Below are 24454 nucleotides of genomic sequence, written 5' to 3'. Positions count from 1 at the left end.
TAATGAATGCATTTCCAAGTGACAAGAATTCTCCCTATGAAAGGTCTCCCAGGATGGAGTTACCCTCATTGTTTGAAAGAAGGTGGTGTTCTGTAAGTTGGATGGCAAACATCTTGTTTTGAGTAGATGTGGTCAAACATAAGCCATTACTCCTGAGAGTGGGAGAAAGTCCCCTTTTGTCAAAGCGACTGTTACAACCTCTGGTTCATTTGACAGAAGGTAAGAAGAATAGCCATCATTAAAAAGTCCACAAATGATAAATGCTGGAAAGGGTGTGGAGAAAAGAGAACACTCCTGCCCTGCTGGTAAGAATGTAGTTTGGTGCCATAATGAAAAGCAGTATGGAGATTCCATAAAAACTAAAACTAGAGTTACCCTATGATCCAACAATCCCACTCCTGGGCATATATCTGGAGAAAGCTCAAATTCAAGAAGATACATGCACCCCAGTGTTCAAAGCAGCACTATTTACAATAGCCAAGACATGGAAACAACCTAAATGTCCATTGACAGATGACTGGATAAAGAAGTTGTCATATAGGTATACAGTGGAATACTATTCAGCCATAAAAAATAAAATGGTGGTGCCATTTGCAGCAACATGGATGGACCTGGAGATCGTCATACTATGTGAAATAAGCCAGAAAGAGAAAGAAAAATATCATATGATATCACTTATATATGGACTCTAAAGAAAATGACTCAAATGAACTTATTTACAAAACAGAAACTGGCTCACAGATACAGAAAACAAACTTATGGTTACCAGTGGGGGAAGGGGGTGGGAAGGGATAAATTGGGAGTTTGGGATTTGCAGACACTAACTGCTATATATAAAATAGACAAACAACAAGGTCCTACTGTGGAGCACAGGGAACTATATTCAATATCTTATAATTGCCTATAATGAGAAAGAATATGAAAAGGAATACATATATATATGTATCACTGAATCACTATGCTGTATACCAGAAACTAACACAACATTGTAAACTGACTATACTTCAATAAAAAAAAAAAAGAAGAAGAAGAAGGGAGAGTGCGTCTGGAGCACAGGCCTGAAGCTCACAGTGAGCTCACAGTTTCTGAGGGGCCTGGCAATTCCTGGGGAGATCTAGACCCTCAAGATCCCCAAAGATGTGGTTAGATCAACTCAGTAGTGTCTCCATGCAGGCCTGTAAAATACGGGGCGAGCCTGCCCTCGGGAAGACCATGACTCCGCCTTCCTAAGTCTCCCCATGCTCACTGCTTCGACGCTGGGCGCTGTGCAGTTTTTAAAGGGGCTGCGTTGTCACCAGCTCACTGTGGGGCCTTGGGACGCAATTTCTTCATCTACAAAAAGAAGTGGTTAAACTGGAGTGAAGATTTCCAGCCTTTTGCTTCATCCACCATCAACATGAAAGGTTTTAGCTGCTAACAAAATAAACAGCATGGCTGACTCGGTCAGACCTAGTGCAACTTGACCACAGAAATAAACCTCTTCACCAGCTGTCTGAAGTACTGAAAGCAGATCAGGACCTCCAAAGAACTGGGAAGCTCGGGGTCCTAGATGATTTTCCTTTTACTCTTAGGGTCCTCGGTGACTTTCACAGATTCATGCTATGGCTGACACCTGCTGGTCTGGATGCCCATCCAGGGGCTCAGTGCCACGCAGATCAGCAAAACAAACAAAAGTGCCAGTGTGGCTTTTTGGAAGCCGACCAGCTGACAGCAGCACCTATGTAGCATTCAGCTCCAAACCAGACCTAGAACGTAAACAGTGACACTCCTGACACGATGCACCCTGGCCTGTGACAAGTCAGGACACTATTCGTTCTGAGCACTGTGCTAATGAGGTCAAGGAATGAATTCTCTCGGCCTTTCAGTTCAATTAAGCCCAGCCCAGCCTAGGATTGCAAGTTCCCACACAGGCAGGTCAGCTGCCAGGCCTGCCACCCACCCCACAGGGCACGACTCAGCCAAGCCCATGGGAGCCAGCCAGGGCAGCCTCCCTGCACGATTCCTGGGGGTGCTGCTCACGCACCTGTCTGTGCAAGTACCCCGTGGAGGCACGCGGAAGCCCTGTGTTCAGTTCCACCCACCTAGAGAATGGACCACCAGAGTCACAGGCAGCTTTTACCGGGCAAGTGGGCAAGCAAGGCAAAAAGAAATGCTTCAAGCTTGCCCTGAAGATCTAAAGCACGAGCTATAACAACACAGCAGACAGGCCGACTCCTCACCTAAATACTGGCAGTGATAAACCAATAGCTGGACCAACTACAGACCATCCACAAGAGACCGGGCACTGGGAGGACAGCCATCTGCTCAAATGCAGTGCTGGAAGCAAGCGAGAAAGGAGGGTGAGGCTTCAAAATTCAAGGGAAAATTACTCCCAGCCCAGAATTCTAAACCAAGCCAAGCCAGCAATCAACTGGCAGGGTGGGATAAAGATATTTTCTGCACACAAGTTCTCAAAACATGTACTTCCTCTACACTCTCTCAGTGCTGGCGGCTGTGCTCACTCAAGATGGAAGAGTTCACCAAGAGAGAGTCCAGTAACAGAGAGAGCAGGCAGATGTGACAGCCGTAGAGCAAACACAGGAAAACCTTAAACCATCGCGAATAATCTCCAGGAGGAGAAACGGGGGAGTTCCCTGTTCAGGCCGCTGACTCTCCTGACCCCGTTCTCAGCAGGGGTCCAGGGACCGAGGCCCCCACACCAGGGAGAGGGAAGACGATGCAGGCATTCTGCGGGGACGGCAGGCCCAGGGGACAATCACACTAGACCAGAACAGGGGGGTGAGGACTCCACGAGGGATGGCTCCCGGGGAAAGAGAGACACTGAAATGTGGGCCTGACAGGTTTGACCTTTATTGAAAGGAGCTTTCCAGAAATGCTAGAGTTAAAAAGATCAAATAGAAAAAAATGCTAAGAGTAACAGCAAAAAAGAGCTGTACAAGAAAGGGACTGTAAACGTGGGACTCTCCTTAGCTCCTGGATGAACGATGCTTACTTCATGACTGAACCCCAAATTGTGACAGCATTAGAGCAGACAGAGGAGGAGAAGGATGTGTATGTGAATTGGATGGGCAGGAAACAATGATGATTGCTAAATCAAGAAGCGGCATTTTAAAAATTTTTGCAATCATATGTGGCAATGGGTGTTGACTAGATTTACTGGGGTGATCATTCTGCAGTATCTACAGATACCGTCACTCTGTTGCACACCTGAAACCAATACATGTCAGTTACACCTCAAAAAACTTTAAGAATGTAAATGTAAAATAAATGTAAAAAAATGGCATTTTAAGGATATTATTCAGAAAAGCTTAAACGGAGCCATAAGCAGAAAGTTTAACAACAGCCGCCCTGAGAAACAGGACTGGAAAGCGGGGAGACATGGGGTAAGAGACTGCTGTGTTTTCATTAGAAGTCTGGCAGAATTCATTGATCTAAGAGAGAGAGAAGAGAAAGGTGATGTTTTATTTTCATGTATAGTGTTCTCCACATTATGTACTATACATTCTGCAGTCGTAGCTTCATTTTTTTCTTTGACCAAAGTGGTATGCAGCAAAGTTTTCGTAAGTTCTAAGAATGAGGAAAACAAACAGGCAGAAAAGTAAAATATCTTCAAATCGTACAAGGCGCCATGAAAGATACAGGCAGATATGAAACTGAAATTAACGCACAGGACCCACCGAGGGCGGATGGGGGGGCGACCCCACTAAGGACGTGCCTGTGAGACTGACGGCAGCAAAGGGGCCTTGGAGGAGACGATGAGAAGAGACAGAGCCTGGAGGTGGAAGGAGGGGCCTCAGAGGCCAGAAAAAGCTGCAAACAGGGCTGGATGGCTTTAGCGACGAGCCAGAAGAGGGGCAGGACGGTCTGGGCTCTCCTGACACCCTCCTGTGCGCCTTCCATAAAGATACCACCATCTGTGCCAGCCCAACAGCCCAACCCCACCCAGGGAAGGGCAGAAGTGCTCCTTCAAGACGAGATGTCATTTTCCCAGATGCTAAATTCACCCAGGCTCACATCCAAACTACACATCTTTCAGGTACATACTGTTCTACACCAGCAAGTTGGCAGCCAGCAGAATGGGCAAGAGTCCACATGGCATTTTAACTGAAGAGAAAGAACCATCCCATGTCAAAAGGGCCAACACAAAGGCAATTGAACTATGATGAAGTGGGACCGCTTGACAACTCGGAGAAACGCACACCCGGCTTTGGTCACTAATGCCTACAACGGGAAACATCGGCGGCAGGGCAGAGCTGTGGCTGGGGTCGAAATCTGACTTGTAAAAATAAACTTCTTTTCACAATAAAAGAAAATATAATCACTATTTTTTTTATTTGAATATATTATATATATTATATATTAAATTCAATAAAACAAAGCAGCTCTATCCAGCTATGTGGGAGGCAGCACATGTTTTAATTTGAGAAGTAAATTAACTTTGTCCTCCAGAAGACCGAGGGGCTAAGTCCTATAAAATCACGCTCTCATTCTATGGTGCAACCTCCCTCTGCAGGCCAGTCTAGTTTCCTGGGGGAAGGACATACAGAGGCCTGGCCCAGCTCTGCCACAATCTGTGATTTGGGGGCAAGTGACTCAATCACCCTGAGCCTCAATAGCCCCCTTTGCACAATGGGTGTGTGAGAACCACATGATAACTCCCTCGAGTGCCCAGCAAAGCAGGAGCCCAATACACGGTCATTGTTAAAACAGCAGTCACTGCAGGAATCACGAAATGCAATCACAGGAAGTGTGCCCCAAAATTTGTCAAAAGAGGATTGGCCTGTTATATTCGACAGCCAATGCAGTTTATCCAGAAACCCAGGGGGCCCACATGGCCACAGCGTGGGTGAGCTCTGTGTCATCTGAGTGTCTCTCTCCAGTAGAAGGTTCAGCCCACGTTTGGCAAGGACGGAGGTCCTTGCCCCGTGGATTCCCGCTCTTTCTCTGGTTCTAAGATGCCATCCGGAGCACGCAAGTGGCCCCACCTCACTTAACCTGTTTTCACTTAGAGAGGGCTGCCTTCATCCCTGAGACAAAAATACTTCCTTCCCAAATAAACTGAAAGCAGCAGAGAACAAAGAACCCTGGAAACACCTACGAGCTGTATGCTTCCAAAAGCATGTCTGTAATGACATGTGGAAACATGGACACATGTGATCTCGCTTCTTTAGCAAATGGGAAACTTCCCCCAAAATATTTACTGTTAAACTCATACAGTTTGGGGAGGGGGGCAGACCACAGTACTAAATGTGATACTATTCCATAAAAATATGCACCTTGAAAAATAATTGGTCTATGAAGACAAAGCTATAAGCATGGGACCCTGACACAGATGTATTTACTGAAGAAATAGCCAAACATAAACCCAAGAACACAACATAACAGAGCGTTTTCCCCCAGACATTTGTGATTTCCTGACCCTCTTCCCCAAGAAAGCAACAGCCTGCCTCGTCCTCCCAAGGCCTCCCCAGTCTCAGGAGATCATCCTCCCCCTTCTAAGGGAAATTCACCGCCATGGGCAGGTGACTCCTGGCCACTTGCCCTCCAGGCACGCCCACCTTTCTCCCTAGCCCTCAGGTGTCAGAGGAGCCCAGCCTCCCAGGACCCACCCAGGCATCTGCACGGTGGGGTTGGGGTGCAGAGAACGGCCTGGGATTGTACAGAAGGAGCGCACATAGAAACAACCAAAACACAGCTTCTGACATTCAAAATCGGCCAGGTATTTCCTAAACTGCTTGAACTCCCACTGGCCAAGTCAGGAGCTGGCCTGAAGACCAAGTCCCAGAGGCGCCCAGGAGGACAGGGTGGGGAGTCTGGTCCTCCATGGAGCCTGAGTTATGCTGCTGTAGCGGAAGGAGGCAGTGATGGGCTGGAAGGAAGGGATCATCCCTCTTTTGTTTTGGTTTGGTTTTTGGTGGGGGTGGGGTAGGAAGGTAATTGGGTTATTTATTTTTTGTTTAATGGAGGGACTGAGGATTGAACCCAGGACCTTGTGATTGCTAAGCACGCACTCTACCACTGAGCTATAACCTCCCTACCGCAGAGAACCCCCTTCTGGAGTGGCTGGGAAAGCCAGCCCTGCAGACACCGCTCTCACAAAGGCCAGGAAGGAGCATTTGCTGGTCGTGTCTGCGCTTGGCCCTCGGGAACACCGCCCTCTGGGACTCGCCATGCTCTGACTCTCCTGCCAAAGGTGCTCTTGGTTACCCACCTTGGTAATGTCAGTTCCCTGAACACCCTCCCTAGGCTCTGCTCTCACAGGACCCAGCAAGGCTCCCTCGGGAACTTCATCACCCCAAAGCCTGCATCTCCAACACACCCAAATCCGCGCTTCACTCCAACCCATCCCCTGAGCCTCAGCCCATATACCCAACCCTTCAGAGACTTACAACCTAAGCTGACGGCCCATGGGTTCAGCATACCCCCCCCGCCAAAATTGCCATATCACTCTCCTCCCCCACTGCCCCAACCTGCTGTAACCCCAGTGGCCCTCATATTGGTTAATACCAGACACCTGTCATTCACTCTCGGAGGCTGAGTCATTCCCCCACCTCTCCCTCTCCTCCCACCCAAGAAATTACTCAATCCTCAATTTTACCTCCACAGTCTCCCCACCCCAATGCTTCTCCTCACCACCACGTGCTCCTGCAAAGGCGTCCTGCTCTGTCTCTGGCCCCAAGCTCTTGCTCCCCTAATCCATCCAGGGGGCCGAGGGAAAGCCAATAAGCAGAATTTGGCACACTCGCTGCATGGAGTTCTAAGCTAAAACTAATGGTGTTTCCCCCTTGCTCACCCAGCCCCTGCCACACTGGACTCCATGCTGTTCTGCAAACACCCCAAGCCCACTCACCCCAGGGCCTTTGCACATCCTGTTCCCTCTGCCTAGAACATTCCACATCGGAGGTAGCTGCTTGGATCATCCCCTAACTTATTCTTTAGGCATCAGCTCATAGTCAGTCCTTTGAGAGGCCAATACTGACCACCCCGAAAAACAGCACCTCCTTGCCTCTCCCTGTCTCTTGCCCCTGCCTGAGTCTTCTCCACAGCACCCAGCTTCTCCTAGCATGTGTACGTGTTTGTTGTCTTTGTTTCACCACTCCCACCATGAGAATATAACCTCCATGAGAAAGGGATCTTACTCTTTCTTGTCCATCATTACATCTTTAGCACCAAGAACAGTGTTGGCCACGCAGTAGACAATAAATATTTGTTGAATTTTTGAATGGAGGTCTTGGAAGAAAGGGACTAACATAACGGCACTTACTTTCTTTTGAATTGAAGTACAGTCAGTTTACAATGTGTTAATTTCTGGTGGACAGCACAGTGACTCATGCACTCATTCATTTATATATATATATGTATTCCTTTTCATATTCTTTTTTATTATAGGTTATTACATGGTATTAAATATAGTTCCCTGTGCTATACAGTAGGACCTTGTTGTTTATCTGCTTTATATATAGTAGTGTGTACTTACAAACCCAGAACTGCCAATTTATCTCTCCCCACCCCTTCTCCCCCTGGTAACCATAAGTTTGTTTTCTATGTCTGTGAGTCTGTCTCTGTCTTGTAAATAAGTTCATTTATGTTCTCCTTCTTTTAGATTCCACATGTAAGTGATATCGTATGGTATTTTTCCTTCTCTCTCTGGCTTCCTTCATGTAGTACGACAACCTCCAGGTCCATCCATGTTGTTGTAAATTCTCAACAAAATATTAGCAAACAGAATCCAACAACACATTAAAAAGATGGCACTTATATAAGGGTAATAAAGACTGCTTATTTGATACAGTCCAAATTCCTTAGCACAGTCCAATAGTAAATTCTTCAGAAATTGGCCCCAAAGTTTCTTTCCAACCTCACTTGTGGCTACTCCTTCCTGCACATAAAACCCCCTGCCCCACCCCTCCCATCTCATCCTGCCCCTCCCCCTCTATTTCTCCATCTATATAAATGAATATTTATGAGCACTACTGTGTACTCTGTTCAAGTTTCCATGAGTTAGCTGTGCACCTAGCACATAATAGCTACTCAACACATATTAGTTCTTTTCCTCTTTTTACATACTGATCATCCTGCCTTTCCCCAATCTCTATATCCCTGTTTCCTGCCTGAGGAAATCCTATTGGTTCATCCTGGCCCATCTGTGATAATTTAGTGCTCACAGCATAACCTTAGAATTATTTGCTTACTACTCTGTCCCTCTCACCAGGGATCAGAATGTGTCTTAGTCATCGCTGTATTCCCAGCAGCTAGTAATGATACACCTCATTTATTTGTACTCATTTGGATCAATCAGGCAGCTTAAAAACATTCATGCACAACAGGATAAAAAGGAAAAAAATAAGGGTAGCAAAGAGACTTTAAGGAAAAGTTATTACTCAAATAATGTGGCCATAAAATCGTGCAAAATCACTGAAGTTGAGCTTTGTGGTTATCACACTAGAGAAGAAAACCTGATGGGTTTCTAGAATAAGCATTAATCTGGTAAAAACTGCCCTGTTTCTTAGGTCTTCAACCAGCAGTTCCTGGCGCTAAGGGATAGAGAACAGCCTTCCGTGGGGACTCGTGAAAGATTTCCTGTGTCTCAGAATAAACACGAGGCCACCACGCAAGAAATGTTTGCTGAGTATAAACATTGCCCACAACTATTTTGAATGAACTGAAGCCTTTCTATTTTGCAAGATCTTTCTAAACCAGCCCTACCCAACCCAGGCGAGGGGAGTAGCCTCTAGTCCAGCCCAGTTCACAAAACCTTTTCTGAGCATCTGCAGTGTTTCAGCTTCCACGCTGGTTCCAGGCATCCAAGAATAATCATCCATAGTCCCCACTCCTCGTTCCCACTCAGCATGAGGCAGGCGAGTCTCCCCAAGCTGACCACACCCAGTGCTCATCCCCCATTTTCTTGGGTTTGTCTTATATGGGAAGCCCTCACTGCTAACCTTGCTTTTACAGCCACACCTTCTCTTTCAGGCCTATTCAATACGTTGCACAGAGCTTTCACCAACTATTCCCAACCCCCTGACATCCACTATTCCTAACCTGCGAAGCCCTGCAGAATGCGGCACACAACTTGGAAGTCCGGTGTGTTGTTTGAATCAGTTCACTGAACCAGCCACGTCTCCCAAAGCAGAGCGTAAGGTCTCAGAGACAAGCACAGACCTGGGACTTCTGGTCTACCAGCTGGGCCCAGCACCACATAGACCTGGAGCAGACACTCAGCCACGGCTCCTGACGCCCAGATGGAGCTGAGATTGGGTGGGGTACGTGAGCTGAACAGGCTAACAGACTGCAAAAGACCCCTCTCAACTCGGAAGCAGCCCTCTCCCACCATCATTATTTTCTGGTGAAATCATTAAGTGAGATTCTGTAATACTGGAAAATGTAAGCCCTAATTGTTGGTTCCCACATCTGTCTTCTATTATTAGAATGATCAAGTTTAAAAAAAAAGATAAAGAAAGAAACACTGAATTTGGGGAAAGAGGATGTGGCTCACGGCCCAGGCCTGTGACCCGGGTCAGCACTGTGCTATCAAATACAGTAGCCACTAACTACATGTAGCTATTTAAACTGAAGTTTAAATTCAATAAAATTAAAAATACAGTTCCTGAGTCACACTAGCCGCACCTCATAAGCTCAAGAGCCACGACAGGCTAGTTGTTATCACACCAGACAGCACACACGCGCAGTGTTTCCGTCACTGCAAACATCCTATTGAACAGGTCAGAGGCATCTTTGATAATTCATTTAACTTCTATGGGACTGTTTCCTCTTATGTTCAAAGGGAACACCTGCCTCACTGGTAGCTGTAAGATTTAAATGAGGTGCCGAATGCCAACATCCTTAATAATTTTAGTAGTTACAGTTTGACTAAACCTGCATATACAGTTATATGCCCAGGTATAGTTTAATGAAGGTAGCAATCATTAACAGTAATGGCTGTCAAAGGAGTTACTATCAAGAATACAGAAATTCTACGTCAGGCCATGTGAATAGAAGGATGCAGTCCAGGACAACGGGGCAAACATACTCTGGTCAGACCATCTCATAAGGCTGCATTCGAGGAGGAATAAAGATAAACTGAAGCATGTCCAGAAGAGTTCAGAAAACGGTGAGTGGAGGGAGCCCAGAACTTCTCGGCCGGGGACAAGAAGACTCAGTAAAAATGGAAACAGAACGAATCTTGAAACAGACAAAGGATCATCCTAGGGAGGGAGCCCGGATCTCTGGCAGCTGCACAGACAACCAAGAGGTGGCCTTAAGTCAGTGCAAGGAAAATATTCACTAGTCAGAGTTGCCCAGCAATGAGAAGGCTGCCTTTTGGAGAGGAGAGCTCGTGATCACAGAAAGTGCTCAAACGCAGTGGTTCTCAAACTTGAGTCACCTGGGGAGTTGGAGAAAATTCAGATACTGCGCCCGCACCTCCAGGGATTCTTGTAGGTGGAGGGGGGAGGGGGGAGCCCACCAACAAGCACCCAGGTGCTGGCCGTGATGAGACCGCGCTTTGCGGGGCACTGCGCTAACACAAGCTGGCCAAACCCATCAGCGATGCAGAGAAGGAGCTCTTGACACCAAGCAGGAGCTGGACCCTGCAACCCACTCTAGAGGACAGGGCTCCAAGGACCCCCAGTGGGTCCAGGGCATTCCAGACTGCGTGAATGCCCAGCCTGGGACACAGCGAAAGCCACAAAGCCCAAGGTCTCCCGCCAGGCAGGCCCCTGTGTCACCATCTCGGGCGAATCACTTCCTGGCAGTTGAACTCTTTACACGAATGGAAAGAAGGCAGTGTCCTCATGCAGTGCCAGGTGCTCCGAGGAGAAAGACCTGCTCTCCGACTGTGGGTTCAAAACTAAAGCACATCAGAGCAGCCACAAAGGCCGCAGGGCAGGGTGCCCCAGGAGGAAGGCGGCGGCGTGCAGCATTCAGCTTCAGTACTGTGACGAGCAAGGAGACTAAGAGGGACATTCTCGTCCAGGCCCTCGTCTCCAAGGCTACTGCCACGTGGCCATACAAAGCACGGCCAGAGCCGGCCACCCTGCTCACCAAAACCAGACACCACACACTAAGACTTCTGCCTGAATTTTTGCAGTAGCTTCATTTATCATGGCCAACCCTGAAAACAACCCGAAAAAAACAACTGTAAACGAGTAAACCAATTGTGGTTGATCCCCAGAGTGGTGGACCAGTCAACAACAAAGAGAAACAAAGAACCGATGTGCCCAGCGGGGGTGAGTCCCAAAGCCTTACGCTGGGAAAGCAGAGCCAGGCACAGAAGACACCATGTTGTACAGTCTCACTAATATGTGACTTTAAGGAAGACAAATCTAATCTATAGTGACGGGAAACACATCAAACCCGGGGCGGGGCGGGGGGGTGCTGACAGGAAAGGGGCTCAAAGAAATCTCTAGGAGTGATGGAATGTTCTAGATCTTGACTGTCTTTGTGGTTACATGGGTGTTTGCACTTGACTGCTCACTCAGAGTGTGTGCATATTATTGACTGCAAGGAGTTAGTTCTTTAAAAACAAAAGCAAACGGGCATTTTCTTTTTCATTGGGTTCGTTCTATTTGATGATGTGCTTAGAACTGGTGTCACCGGTTGCGTCTGGGAGGAAGTGGGCAGCCAGGGACAGGCGTGGGGCAGAGACCTCCGAACTGTTTTCCTCTTTATACTTTTAAACTTTTGAACTGTGACTTGGTATCAGCCATTTGTTTTAAGTAAATAAAATTCAAAATTAAGAAAAACAATTCCAAACATGTCCCTTATTGGTAAAAGGAGAGAGACCCAACCCTGAGACTACCAGACTGCTGCCCAAATCTACTCCAGGCTGTGGAAACCCTGCTTCTTGAGAAAGGCGCTCCATGGTCTGTATTTTATCAAACTTCTCTGGGCTCTGAGTGAACACCGTTTTTTAAAGTATTATTATTTTAGTATTTTTCGTAAAATATATCCAAGAATGTACACACATACATAGTTTTTAAATAATTATAACTTGAACACCACATAACCACCACCACCCAAGTCAAAAAACAGAACACTGAACACCAGAACCTTCCACATGCCCTCTGTGATCTTCTCACTATTCACAGAGATTTTTCTTTTTTTTTAAACTGGGGCTCAATATTCATTTATAACTTTTCTTGAATCTTTTTTTCTGTATACATATATATTTTTTATTGAAGTATAGTCAGTTTACAATGTTGTGTCAAAGGATAACCACTCTCTTGATTTTACAGATAAGAGTGTCTTTCTTATCTCCTGTCTACATATCCCTAATTAATACTGTTTAGTTTTGTACATTTAAAAACCTTCAAAAATCCAAATCATTCCACATATGTTATTATGTGCTTTCTCTGCCCCAAATTACATTTGTAAAATTCATCTGTGCTGTTGCGTACAGCTGTAGTTTAGTTGCATTGTTATATGTTACTTTTTGATGGGGAACAAATGTACCACAATTTACTTGTCTATTAAAATATTCATGGATGTTTTTACAAAACATTTTTGGGTCCCACTGCCTATAGAAAAAACAGGTCCAAATACAAAGCATAACATTCGAGGCAACCACTGCCCCCAGACGTCCTCCAGAACACCCACCACTCTCATCTCCCCGACTTCCTGCCTCCAACTCACGCGGCATTGCATCAGTTAAATACATTGGATGAAATATGAAGTACAATTTCCTTAGGACTGGAATGCTGCTGACCATATACTAGATCTACCCGGATCATTCCTGTCCATCAAATCTGATTCAAGCGTGATCTCCCCATGAAGACCCCACAGTCTCTTCAATCCACGATGCCACCCCTCCCCCCAAAACTGCAGCAAAACGAATGATTTTTTTCTCTGATTTCTATCACACTTGCTCCATTCAGCCTCGAGTTATACCCATTTATCACAGCCATGTCTCAGGTTTTGCCCTTTCAGTGCACAGCACTAAAATCCTGCAGGTAATGGGCAGGTAATAAATGTTGGAGCTTTTGAACTCAAACTCAAAATCCTGAAAACATCTGCTGGTACCAGGTACTAAATCAAGCAAAAATGGGCATTTGAAAAGTTAATTTCCACAAAAATGAAATAACATCGAGGAAAGTGCAACCGTCGTCACTACTGCTTACAAGATTTGGGCTCCTCGTGTTTCTAACATTGATCTTTTTGTTTTTCTCATAAACATTACAGAGCTTAAGAGTTCCTGGGACACAAAATGTTAAGAGTGTCACATAATTTAAGATCGCTTGATAAGAAGTACCCTATTTAGAGAAAAAAGTCCTTGAAAAGCATTTTAACCTCAGAAGCAACAATGGGGAGAAACTATAACATTTTCGTGAAATTAATAAATAGGTCAGAAATTTCAATTAACAAGTACTTCAAATTTAAAAAGCAGGACTATTATTTTTCTGTCAAAGAAAATACATGCATGGAATGTAGATCCTCCAAACAAGAGAAGAAATAAAACAGATTGGATTGAATGCCTGGCCATTGTTCACCTCCCCATCAGACTTATCTACAAAAATGAATGGAAGACTTCACTCCCAAATAATATCAAATATGCCTTTCGATTATTTTATTTAAAAATCTTCCTTTTCAACAGATATTGTAAAGAATACATCACATAAAAAATGCTTGCAACTCATATTACAGAAATGAGGCTAAAGTTCTTAATATGAAAAGAGCTCCTACAAATCAATAGGAAAAAGTCCAATAACTCAACTAAAAATACGGACCGAAGTTGTTTGTAAACTGACAATGCAAAGAAAAAGAAAAGGTAATTATGATGGCTCTTGAACATAAGGAAAAATGCTCAATCTCAGAGAAATGCAAATTAAAACCATACTGTGATACCTTTTTCACCTATCAGATTTGCAAATTAAAAAGTTTGATAAAGATGCTGTTGGCAAGGATATACAGAGAAACAGGCAGAGACTTAGAAGTGCACATCCTCTCTGACCCAACAATTCCACTTCTGGGAATTCATCCTACAGAATACTTGTTCATATGCAAAATAATGCACGTTCTGGCCATTAGCTATAACACTGTAACAGCCAAAGTTGGGAAACAAACATAGTCCATCAGTAGAAGACAGGTTAATTGGTGACATCCATACAATGGAATTCTATGCAGCTGAAAAAGAACAAGGAAGTGCTCCCAAACTACACTACGAAGAAAAACAATCCTTAGAGTATTCCACAATCTGCACAGAATAGTGTGTATTTGCTCAAATAAGTACTATCTGGAAAGATACACAAGAGACTGGTAACACTGGTTGCTTTCTGGGAGGAAATTGAGACAGGCCTGGGAAAGAGATCTAGAAAGTGTTTATCCTTCTGCACCTTTAAACGTTTGAACTGTGAGGCTGCTATTTTTAGTAAGTAAAATTTAAAATTAAGAGAATTTTAAGAACATGTCCCTCACTGGTAAATGAGGGAGACCCAGCCCTAAGACTACTGGACTGTTGCCCCATCTAACATCATATACTGTACCCTCCTTGCTTGAGTGCTCGCTGTAACTTCCTAATAGGTTAGAGAAATATGGAATAAACTCTAGAAACACTGATAGCTAAGATTCCCGTAGTAAAGTTAATTCATATTCAGGGGCCCTGATAAGAAACAGCCCATTTCAAGAGAAGACCAAGACTAGCACAGATCTGCAGAAAAACCTCCGGGTTAAAGGCGCTGACCTAGAAAGCGGCAGGCTGTGGATGTGTCGTCAGGTTCTTTCCTAACTTTAAGGTTAAGAAATCTATGTCCTGTTAACAAGGCCTCCGTTGCTGAAGCTCTGCTTATTCCACTGGGCGTGTGTGTCATGCTTGTTAGGAGGACACAGTTGCAAACAAAGAAGGCTTTTCTCCGCCCTCCATCAGGCTGGTAACAGATGACAGGGCACACGGCCTTCCATGAAGGCGCCAGACACTTTCCCTGACTTTAGGAGTGAAGGGCGCTTTTCGAAGAGAAAAACTTGTGGATCAGGGACTTTTCAGCGTATTCTCTCTGCTCTTCACCTAAAAAGACGACTGTTTTCCACACTGCGTGCACCTTGGGGGCGGGGTGATGGACAGAATCCACCTGTTTGCCGCCTGTTTTCTCATCAGGGAGTAAAGACAGTAAACCCAACCCTCCAGGGAATGGAAAAACAAATCATTCATTGCCCATCTCAGGCGGCTGATGGAGAAGGCTCAGTCTCCAGCGTGTACCTAAGCTGGTCCAGATATGCCGGCTCTGGTTGCAAGAACGAATACAAGTTCAAGTGTATTTGGTCCCGCTGGCTTTGGGTGAGCAGGTCAAGACCTGAATGTTTCAGAAAGCAAAGGCCAAGTGCACTCTGGGCACACCCGTCGGCTCAGGTGCAGGCCAGTCAGCCGGTCACCTAGCCTTCGAGACGAGATACACACACACAGGATGACAAATGTTTACAGAGAAGTGCATCTGGAGGAAAGTTGAAGTGTGTGTCTACCTGTTGGAGAAAGGTGGCCGAGAAACCGGGCCAGGGCTGAGACCTTCCTCCGCAGGGTCCGGCGTGCACCCCCCGGACCGCCCCGGCAGCCCCTCTGCCCGCCCCCGGGCGCCCCAAGGTCACCTGTCCTCCCCTCCCGGCATCCCCACCCACCCCGAGCTCTCACCAGAACAGCAGGTTGGCCCCGACGAAGGCGAGCAGGCTGCGCAGCGGCCTCTTCCAGCTCAGGAGCTCGTCGGCGCGGCAGCCCAGCCACAGCACGGGCTCCCCCAGCAGCCAGGTCACCGCGGCGGCCACCCCGCCGGCGGCATCGTCCACCTGCCGGCCTGCACCCGCCGCCGCCGCCGCCGCCGCCGCGCCTTCCTCCTGCGCTTCCTCCGGCTGCTCCTCAGAGGGAGCCCCGGGCGGCGGCGGCGCCTGCTCCGCGGCTGCGGCAGCCGGGCATCCCTGCTCGGCGTGCTCCGGGGGCGCCGGGCTCGCCATCTTCAGCGGCGCTGGCGGGCGGGGACGGGCGCGGGCACGCGCGCGGGCGCGCCTGGGTATCGGCGGCGAGAGGGCAGCGGGTCCCGGCGTGGGGCGCGCGGCGCGGGGCGCGGGCAGCCGGGTGCCTTGTGACGTCAGACCCCGCCGCGGCGGGGCGCCTCCCGGGGGAAGTGGGTGCGGCCAGGTTCGCGCCCGGCGGGGCGGGGCGGGGCGGGCGGCCTCCCCCGCGCCGGAGAGCGGTGGCCTCGCCCGGGACCGAGGGAGCCTGACCCCCTTTCCCCTTACAGCTGCGGGGGGCGGCGCAGTAGAGGACCGCCGCCCGCCGGCCCGGTCGCTCATCTAAAAGGGCAGAAGCACTTGGACATCCTCGCCTCTCGAGCCAGGGCCACGGATCGCCCATCCTGCGGCCTGCAAGGGCGCGGCGGGGCGCCCCTTACTGGCGGCGCGTTTCAGCCCCCGGCGGCACCCCCCAGGCCCCAGGCCCTTGCAGGGACAGCCTGCACACCCACAGCAGAGGTCTTCAGTGCTCGGGGAATAGCGTGACGATATAATGGTTGGACTGAGAAAGGAAGACAAAAACATTTGGGGTCAATGCAGGAACGTCCGGCTCTCTCGTTTTACACGTCAGGAAACGCCAGGCCGCAGCGAGGGGGGCAGGCGCTTCCGCTCGCCAAGGCGTCTGGCCCCCAAGTGCGCGCTGGTCTGTGGGAGGCGCAGGGGAGCGGGGAGCGGAGAAGCAGACCCCCTTGGGTGTCACGCAGCTTTGACCAGCCTTGACTGCAATCACTTCAGAGTCACTGTGGTCTCCGTGTCACAGTGGGCTTCAGGACAGGGTCAGGCGCTGTGAGGTGGGGTGACGGGAAATCCTGGGACCTGCCACACGGCTTCACTGGCGCTGGTGCTTCTGGGTGAGGGGGTGGGTCGGGGGAGAAGAGGGGCCAAAGCTATGCTCACTTTTCACTATTTGCATTTTTTTGTATATATATATTTTCTACTGAAGTATAGTCAGCTTACAGTGTTGTGTCAATTTCTGGTCACTATTTGCATTTTTTTAAATATTATATTCTTTAATCCCCATTCTTACTTTTCTCTAGAATAAAATGCCCCCCCCTTTTTTTCCCTAGACTGAAATGTCCTTTCCCCTATCCAGAGCCTTCTACCTGTGATGAATCAGAGCATCTTGTATCCTCTTGGAGTTCACTAGAGCCAACCAACCTCCTTTTACTAGGTGGATGGGGCTCATTCCCAGAGCAATTAAAGCCAGTTACTTCCAGGGAGCCTCTGGACAATGTTCTCTAATGTTCAGCTGGGTGGTCCTTATATATGCTTATATCTTGGGGAACATATACATAGAAATTCATTGATCTGTACCTTGCAGGTGTGTGCACTTTACATGTGTTATACCTCAAGAGAGGATATTCCTGTTCCACTCAAAGGTTTCTTGAGCACCTACTGTGTGCCCCGCACATTGCTAAGCTCTGTGGGTGTGGCTTCCACCCACAGAATGCTCACAGTTCAGGGAGGGACCAGTGGTGGCTGTGAAAACTTCTGGGACGGAAACAGTCACTCAGAGCTAAGCTTCCTTACTTAAATCCTACAAAATTAGGGGCGGAGTGAGGAAGTCAGCTTTCAGGGGTTTGGGGGAGTAGATGGCATCTGCACGAATTGTAAGGAGGAGGGAAGTTAAGAGGGGGTTGGGAAGAGGAGGCAGTCATTTCTGTCAGGAGGAAGATGACCACAAGGGAGTGAAGTCGTGGACTTGCAGGTGGAGGGGCACGGTTCCTTATGTATATTTGCAGCACATCACCCAGGCCTCGACTCATCCTCTAGTGGCAGGAAGTTTGGTGTTTGACCTGCAGGCAATGCAGAGTCTCACATGTCTGACTTGTTTTTGAGGAGAATCATAAGAGCCCACCAGAGTGGCCAGGTAGGCAATGAAAAAACCATGTGGGAAAAATGCAGGTAGTTTTCCCACAAAAGAAACACTCCCCAGGTGTTCTCCCACCTTGGCCCCAGTGCAGGAGCTTCTGAAAGATAAATGATGCTTTATTGCATAATCTGGCCTTTGTTTAGCACTGGATACAGCCCAGGGGGTGTGATATTCTGAGACTGGTCACTGGACTCCACAGCTGGAGGGAAGAGTTGCAGGGCAGAGGCCATGAGGACCCCGACCACCACATTGTCCAAACCAGCATGGCTGTGCTTCCAGAAATGCGCAAGATCCTGCACGGTCCTCCTTCCCCCCAGTTCTGATTATTGTTGTCAGGATCTGTTGAAACAGCAAAAGCTGCTGACAACCAGGACACAGAAAAGCTGAATTTCAGTTGCTACGTGTGGTTCACAGTACTTATTATCTCCATTTAATGACGAAGCTCCCCACTCACAGCTCTGTGAAATCTTCCTTTCTCTCTCTCTCAAAGTGACTATGGGGAAAAAATGATACACAAGACTGTTTTGCACAAAAAGCTTGACTAATTGCTCTAGTCGGTCTTTTTCACCTCTGAGCTCTAATAATTACTGACAAATAATGTCACAGGAGTAGACGCTGGCCTAGACACATACATGGGAGCTACTGGGCGATTTTTCTTTAATTATCTCTGTGGTGCATGAATAATGTATGCAGTGCTAAGGCTATATGAAAATAATGCTAAGCAAGCTGAAGAGAAACCTTGTTCCCTGGTTTTCAGCAACATGTCACATTTAAAACTCCCGTGGATAATCTTACCAGTTAAGATTCTCTTCTGAACTTTGCATCTCCATATCTTGGGAACAGAGTGCTTAACACTAATGAGCTAGATGATTTGAAAATACTGATCTGAGGAACACAAGAAAACTAGAAATGTGTCAGAGGACAAAAAGAGAAAACAGTTGCCCCCGCTGAATCTAAGTGACAGTTTGGAAAAATCTCAGACAAAGAAAGCCAAAATACACAGAGGGACTCTTAAAAGAGGCCACACACCTTTCTCTTCTGAAAGTAGCTAGAAAGCTTGTAATAGGAGAGAAAAACAATGAATAATTAAGCCCTACTCCAGGAGGTCACATAGGCGACACTAAGCTAAGCCTTAGAATGAGAGGGAAATGCCTATTTTTTTCCCTAAAGTGTCTCATGTTAGACTCCTCCAGGAGGTCCTGAAGGGAAGAAGCACCCGTCCACGTTGTATTGTATTCGTCCTGCAGATAATCATTGTGAAAGCTCTTCCGTCCTCCTACCTTATTATACCTTCTAGTCTGTGTTCTTATCTTTTCCGAATTTTTCGGTCACTGAGCCAAGATTGCCTAGAGAGTTCACTCTAAGCAGAGAGAAATAGGACCGTCCCACCACAACAGCAGTGACAGAAGACGTGGAGAGGAAGATGATGGCCAGTGCCCGAGGCCCAGCTCACAGAAGGAACTGGCTGTTTCTGTTTTGGGCTGACTGTCTGTTGTGCTTATAAGAACTGGAATATCCGAACCAGAATAGTCTGTGTTTCCCAAGCCTCCTGTAAGGGAGGGGCCTACCAGAGACGAGCACCCAGGTGGTGGTCAGCCACCCACAGGTTTAGGTATCAGACTGGTAAGAATACATAAAAGAGCTTTTTTAAATCTTCAGGATGTTTCAGAGAACGGAGGTCACACCACAACAAGAGTATATCCTACCCACAGCCACACACATCAACACACACACACACACACACACACACACACACATATGTCATCAGCAAGGATGATTTCAGGACATCAACTGCCAACCCCTTCCCACCGGGCTAGCAGCTACACCGCACTCAGCGGATTAGCCACCGTTCTGGTCTTGTCAGGGGAGGTCACTGAGAGGACGTGACCTCAGATTGACCTTCAGGCTGGACCAGGCAATCAGAGGATCCCTGCCCCCTCCCCTGTCCTTGGAATGTATCTTCCGCCCACCGTTCCCACAGTGGGAGCTGTTCCGAAGGACGCAGCCGTGAAAGAGCTGTGTGTGGATGAGACCACTGGGATGGACTATGTGACTGAACCCGGTACCGTCTCCATATAAACTCTTTTAAGAGTCTGGCGGGCGGGCTCAGGAATCTCCTGCCTCCTCCAATGTGCCCCTGAGGAGCCTGAGCTTTGGGGCCCAAGGTGGCTTTCAGCAGGAGAGTGAAGCGGCCTGGTTTGTGTTTCAGAAAGTGCCCCTGGGTAATGGATTCCACAGAGCCTGGCAGAGACCCTGGAAGAGACGTTTTCCTTGACATTCACTAAGACCAGGGAGAGGAGGAGGAGCAGGCTCAAGACATCTTTGGAAATGCCAGGTAGGCAGGTGGGCACTGGGGTCTGCAGCTCAGACAGCAACAAGGTTCCTGGACCAGAGCCGGATCCAGGCGGAGGAAGGGGCCTGTACGAGAGCACGGCAGAGGCCGAGGCCGAGTTGAGTTCAGAGGCACTGGCCAGATCATTTTGACTGCGTGGAGCAGAGAATGGGATGAGGCTTTTGGAGAAACAGACCAGACAGAGGGAAGTTTTGAGTATCACTTGCCAAGTTTAGACACAATTCTGTAAGCAACGGATAATTCCTGAAATTTATCAGTTTCTCTTCTATTGCTGTTTGTTTATTCATTTGTTTTATACCAAGGAGGGGATAGACTCAAAATTTCAGTCTCCGGAGATCCCAGGAATTCCAGCTGGACTTGCATCGTCGAAGCAGGACAGTGATGTGATCATCTCTAAATCCAGGTCTCCGAATCAGGCCTTCAGTCCCGAAGGGTATTCTCTAAGCTAAAGTTAGAATTGTGGGACGCAACGAAATCAGCACGAGAGTTACATCCCTCAGACACCCCTTTAAAGTTTGTATTTGGCTTGTCACCTGTTACTAATTTTAGTTCATTAGAAATTAGGCACAAAGCCTGGTGAGTTTTTAGGCTGGGAGGGTGGCCCCAGGCCCTGCTAAGAACATGCAGTCAGGCTGTGTCACAGGCGTCCTCTTAGACCCATGCATGAATGGCATGCTCATGAGGACCCTTAAGCTTTATAAGACTCAAGTGCCTTGTGAGCCATCAAAGGGATTTGGAGATCATAGTTAACACAGTTCCCTGTACAGCACATTTGCTTGTAGTCCAATCCATTGAAAACTGATGGCTTCTCTCTACCCACCTGTGCTCTCATTCCTACCCCACCCCTGCCCTAAGCCAGGTACCCCCCAAAATGGCTCTGAGAGCCTCCTCTGGGTGGTGAACAAGGGCCTGGCCGGGACTGAACGCCTTTCTCCTTTCTCCAGGCAGAAGATGCGTTTGAACTCAGGGTCCCACAGGCTCAGTGGCCTTCACTTCCAGCTGCCCAGTGGGCCTCAGACTCCCCAAGTGCAGCTGGATTTCCCAAACTCTCCCAACTGCTGGCGTCCAAAGTACCTACAGGCCATTTTCCCTCCCACTGATGAGGTTGTTCTTGCTCCTGCCCTCTGAGGAAGGGAGGGGGCAGAGTTGGAGGGTAAAGCCTCCTTCTCCAGGCATGTCCACCCCAGTGGGTTCCAGAGAGCGCCCTGTCTCTGATGACAGTCTTTATAAATTAAGCTGCTTTCTTAACCTGTACTGTGTAGGACTGATTCCTCTGAAGCCCTGTTGGGGAGGACAGGTGGAGATGACAAAGAGAACCTCCCAGAACAAGAAGTCGCGTTTACAACGGCCCTGTCAACCACAGTGACCCCCAAGGCAAGAAGCGCTGGAGTAAGTTTGCTTTCCAGTCTCTCCTCCCTGTTCCCTGCCTGGAGTAACCATATGGCAGATTTGCCCACAACAGGCCTGCTCTATGCCTGCTGTCTGGCGTGGTTATTAATAGCACTTCGCTTTCTTTCTCAAGGGTGTCCGGGTTTGGATGATAAATTATATATACTCCCCTCCCATCTCCAGTCTGTGAGCAACGGCTGAGAACCTTTCCCCTTAAATGCTCCCATGCCCATTTGTTCTCTGGTCTCAGGGCCACCTTCCCTGTCCAAGTGTCATCCGTTAGTGCGTGTCTGACTCAGTAACCCTGTACTGCCTTCTCTTCTAATCCACACTGTATACGCCTCTAAAACGCCGCTTTCTACGTGGAACACCCACCGAGATGCTTCCAGCGATGCCCAGTTACCTACAACCGCCAAACCGAAATCATCATAAGCCACCTTTTAAAGTCCTGGTTCACCTCTTCCTTTATTTCTTTTTAGGCAGATGAACTGCTGCCTAATCTGAACACTCAGCTGTAGTCGGATTAATGAGCTCTTCACGGAGTCCACACTCCAAGCAGACCCTCGCATACATGCCTTTGCTCCCACTGTAAAAACTTTTCCTGTCTTCTCAAACGCTGGCTCTCCTATCTGCTGCTCAGCCGGCTCCTTCTCCATCAACCCTTCCTCAAGTGCAGGGAGCATGGCTTTCACAGCCATGAAGATCTGAATTTGATGGTAGATTCCAGTGTCCAGGCACTAACCACTGTGTTTCGTTGATCCTAAGACACACATGGGTTTTTTTTCCCCCAACATTTTAACATACCTGGGAATGAAATGTACCTTGAAATCCATGGCATCTTAAAGTCAATAGAATATAGTAGCTCTCTGGCTTTGTGTTATAACGGAGACTCTCTGAGACCTTGTTTCCTCACCTTTTAAAACAGGAATAATGTCTGAGTCTCAAGACTGCTGTGGGAATTCCTTGAGATAACTATACTCGAGACCCAGGGGGAAATACGTCCATGGGAATCTGGGTTCTGTGCCCAGCCATTTTGTAATCACTGCCCAGAATGTCACGGGAAGACATCTACCATGTGGAAAATTTGTTGCAACAGATACCGAAGTTTGTGTACTAATGGAATTTCGCAGAATCCTCTGCACTGTGCAGAGTCAGAGAAACCAGCCTCACCCGCAGGGGAAGCTTAACCACAGCGCTCCACTGAGAACTCTGTTTAGGGGAAATCAAGGGAACATTTCTCCAGGGGTGATGGGTCAAGCAGCTTTTAGTTGGAAACATGTCATCTTTGTGAAGAAAACTATAAAAGCAACTTTGTCCTCAATTTATTCCTAAGGAGAAAATCTTCAAAAGCTGATTTTATGTTAAAAAAAATCCACAGGTAGGGAAGTATTGGATTCCAGGTGGATGTCTTGATATTGTTCATTTGGATAATTGCCCTCCCTTGTGAGAGGTCCTCTCCTTTCTGTATAAAAGTTTGCCCACTGTAAGAAGCCTGGCAGCCGGCCACCCTGGGACACTGGCATAGGTTCCTCTGCGTCCTTTGGCCGCCACATCAGGTGAGAAGCCCAGCCTTCATGGAAGATCCCCAAACCCGGACCATCAGGGGTTGTGGTGCAGGATCTGAGTTGGAGTCGTCAGCAGGTATGAGGATGTGATCTGATATTCCAGCTCTGCCCACAGAAAGAACCTGAATCAATGATACCCCAGGCAGTGAGCTCACCTAGGGACCGGGTGTTGGTTTCTAACTTTCCTACCAAAGAGACCCAGGGCCTCTAAGAGAGCTGGCTGGTACTAGGTCTGAGTTAGGAACGTGTTACGTACCAGAAAGCAAAGACATGTTCAAAGGCAATTTAATAGTTCATATAAAAAGGACAGAGAAGGCATCCTAGCAACCAAATCTGGGAAACTTTGAAGCTGAAAAAGAATAATCCTGGCAAATGATGATAACATTGAATTTTTAAAAAATCATGACTTGGGGGAGGGTATAGCTCAAGTGGTAGAGCACATGCTTAACATACACAAGGTCCTGGGTTCAATTCCCAGCACCTCTTCTAAAAATAAAACAAATAAGTAAACCTAATTACCCCCCCCAAAAAAAACCCCAAAACAAAACAGAACATAAACAATCATGACTCCATAATGATTCAAAAGAGAGAGAGGAAATGCTCTGCTTTACAAAAGACGATAAGCAAATACGTGTAGACTATAGATTTAGAAAAGCACCCTTTAGTTAACTCTCAATGGAATAGTCCATTCAGGCAATGATCATCAATCAGTAATACAAACCACTCAGTAAAAAAGAGAGTGTATACACAATCTCAACAAAGGTGAGATTGTTTTTAACCACAAAGGTGAAAGTGTGTCTTTGCACAGGAGAGGTCTGCCAGCCTCCACCTTATCTGCACCTCATCATACTCGGTATTGCCCGTGATGAGACAATCTGACCTTAGGAGCCCAGGATCTCCTGCTGTGGGAGGGACACAACAAAACTTGTGGGAAATATTTGATCTGAATCACAGGCTGATAAAACAGTCAGAGGAATCTGGAATGTAAGACTTTTGCAGGTCAACTGGCTTGGATCGTCGAAGTGATACCAAGAACAGAGGAAGAGCTGGAGGAGAATAAAAAGATAAAACAGCCAAGTCAGTGTGTGAGACTTGATTGGATTCTGGGTCAAAAAAATAGCTACCAAGGACATTTGGAGGGAAGAGTAGGGAAATTTGAGTCCAGACTGTATACTAGATAGTTTTATTGAATTAGTTGTGCTTTTCTCAGGTGTGATAATGGTGTTATGTTTGTGAAAGAAAGTATCTTCCTTCTAAGTGGTGCAAGATGCAACATCTAGGGAG

At 47.5% G+C, this 24454-nt stretch overlaps 1 protein-coding gene and 1 long non-coding RNA gene across 2 annotated transcripts in view; one reads left to right on the top strand and one right to left on the bottom strand.

Annotated features, from left to right (window-relative positions):
• The window catches only part of RETREG1 (reticulophagy regulator 1), a 126765-nt gene extending 110667 nt beyond the window's left edge, over positions 1–16098 (bottom strand). The window contains exon 1 of the mRNA XM_072958829.1: positions 15617–16098. Coding sequence (XP_072814930.1) covers positions 15617–15933 — 317 coding nt within the window. The 5' untranslated portion in view covers positions 15934–16098. The remainder of the gene's footprint in view (positions 1–15616) is intronic.
• On the top strand, positions 16050–16529 carry LOC140695715 (uncharacterized). Its single transcript, XR_012071552.1, has 2 exons — positions 16050–16117; positions 16221–16529. It is a non-coding gene; the product is annotated as an uncharacterized lncRNA (long non-coding RNA).
• The last annotated feature ends 7925 nt before the right edge of the window (positions 16530–24454 follow it).

This window comes from Vicugna pacos, chromosome 3, assembly GCF_048564905.1.
Source record: "Vicugna pacos chromosome 3, VicPac4, whole genome shotgun sequence".
NCBI classification, from domain to species: Eukaryota; Metazoa; Chordata; class Mammalia; order Artiodactyla; family Camelidae; genus Vicugna; species Vicugna pacos.
The sequence above is the reverse complement of the archived record's forward strand: the minus strand, read 5'-3'. Positions and strand labels throughout refer to the sequence as shown.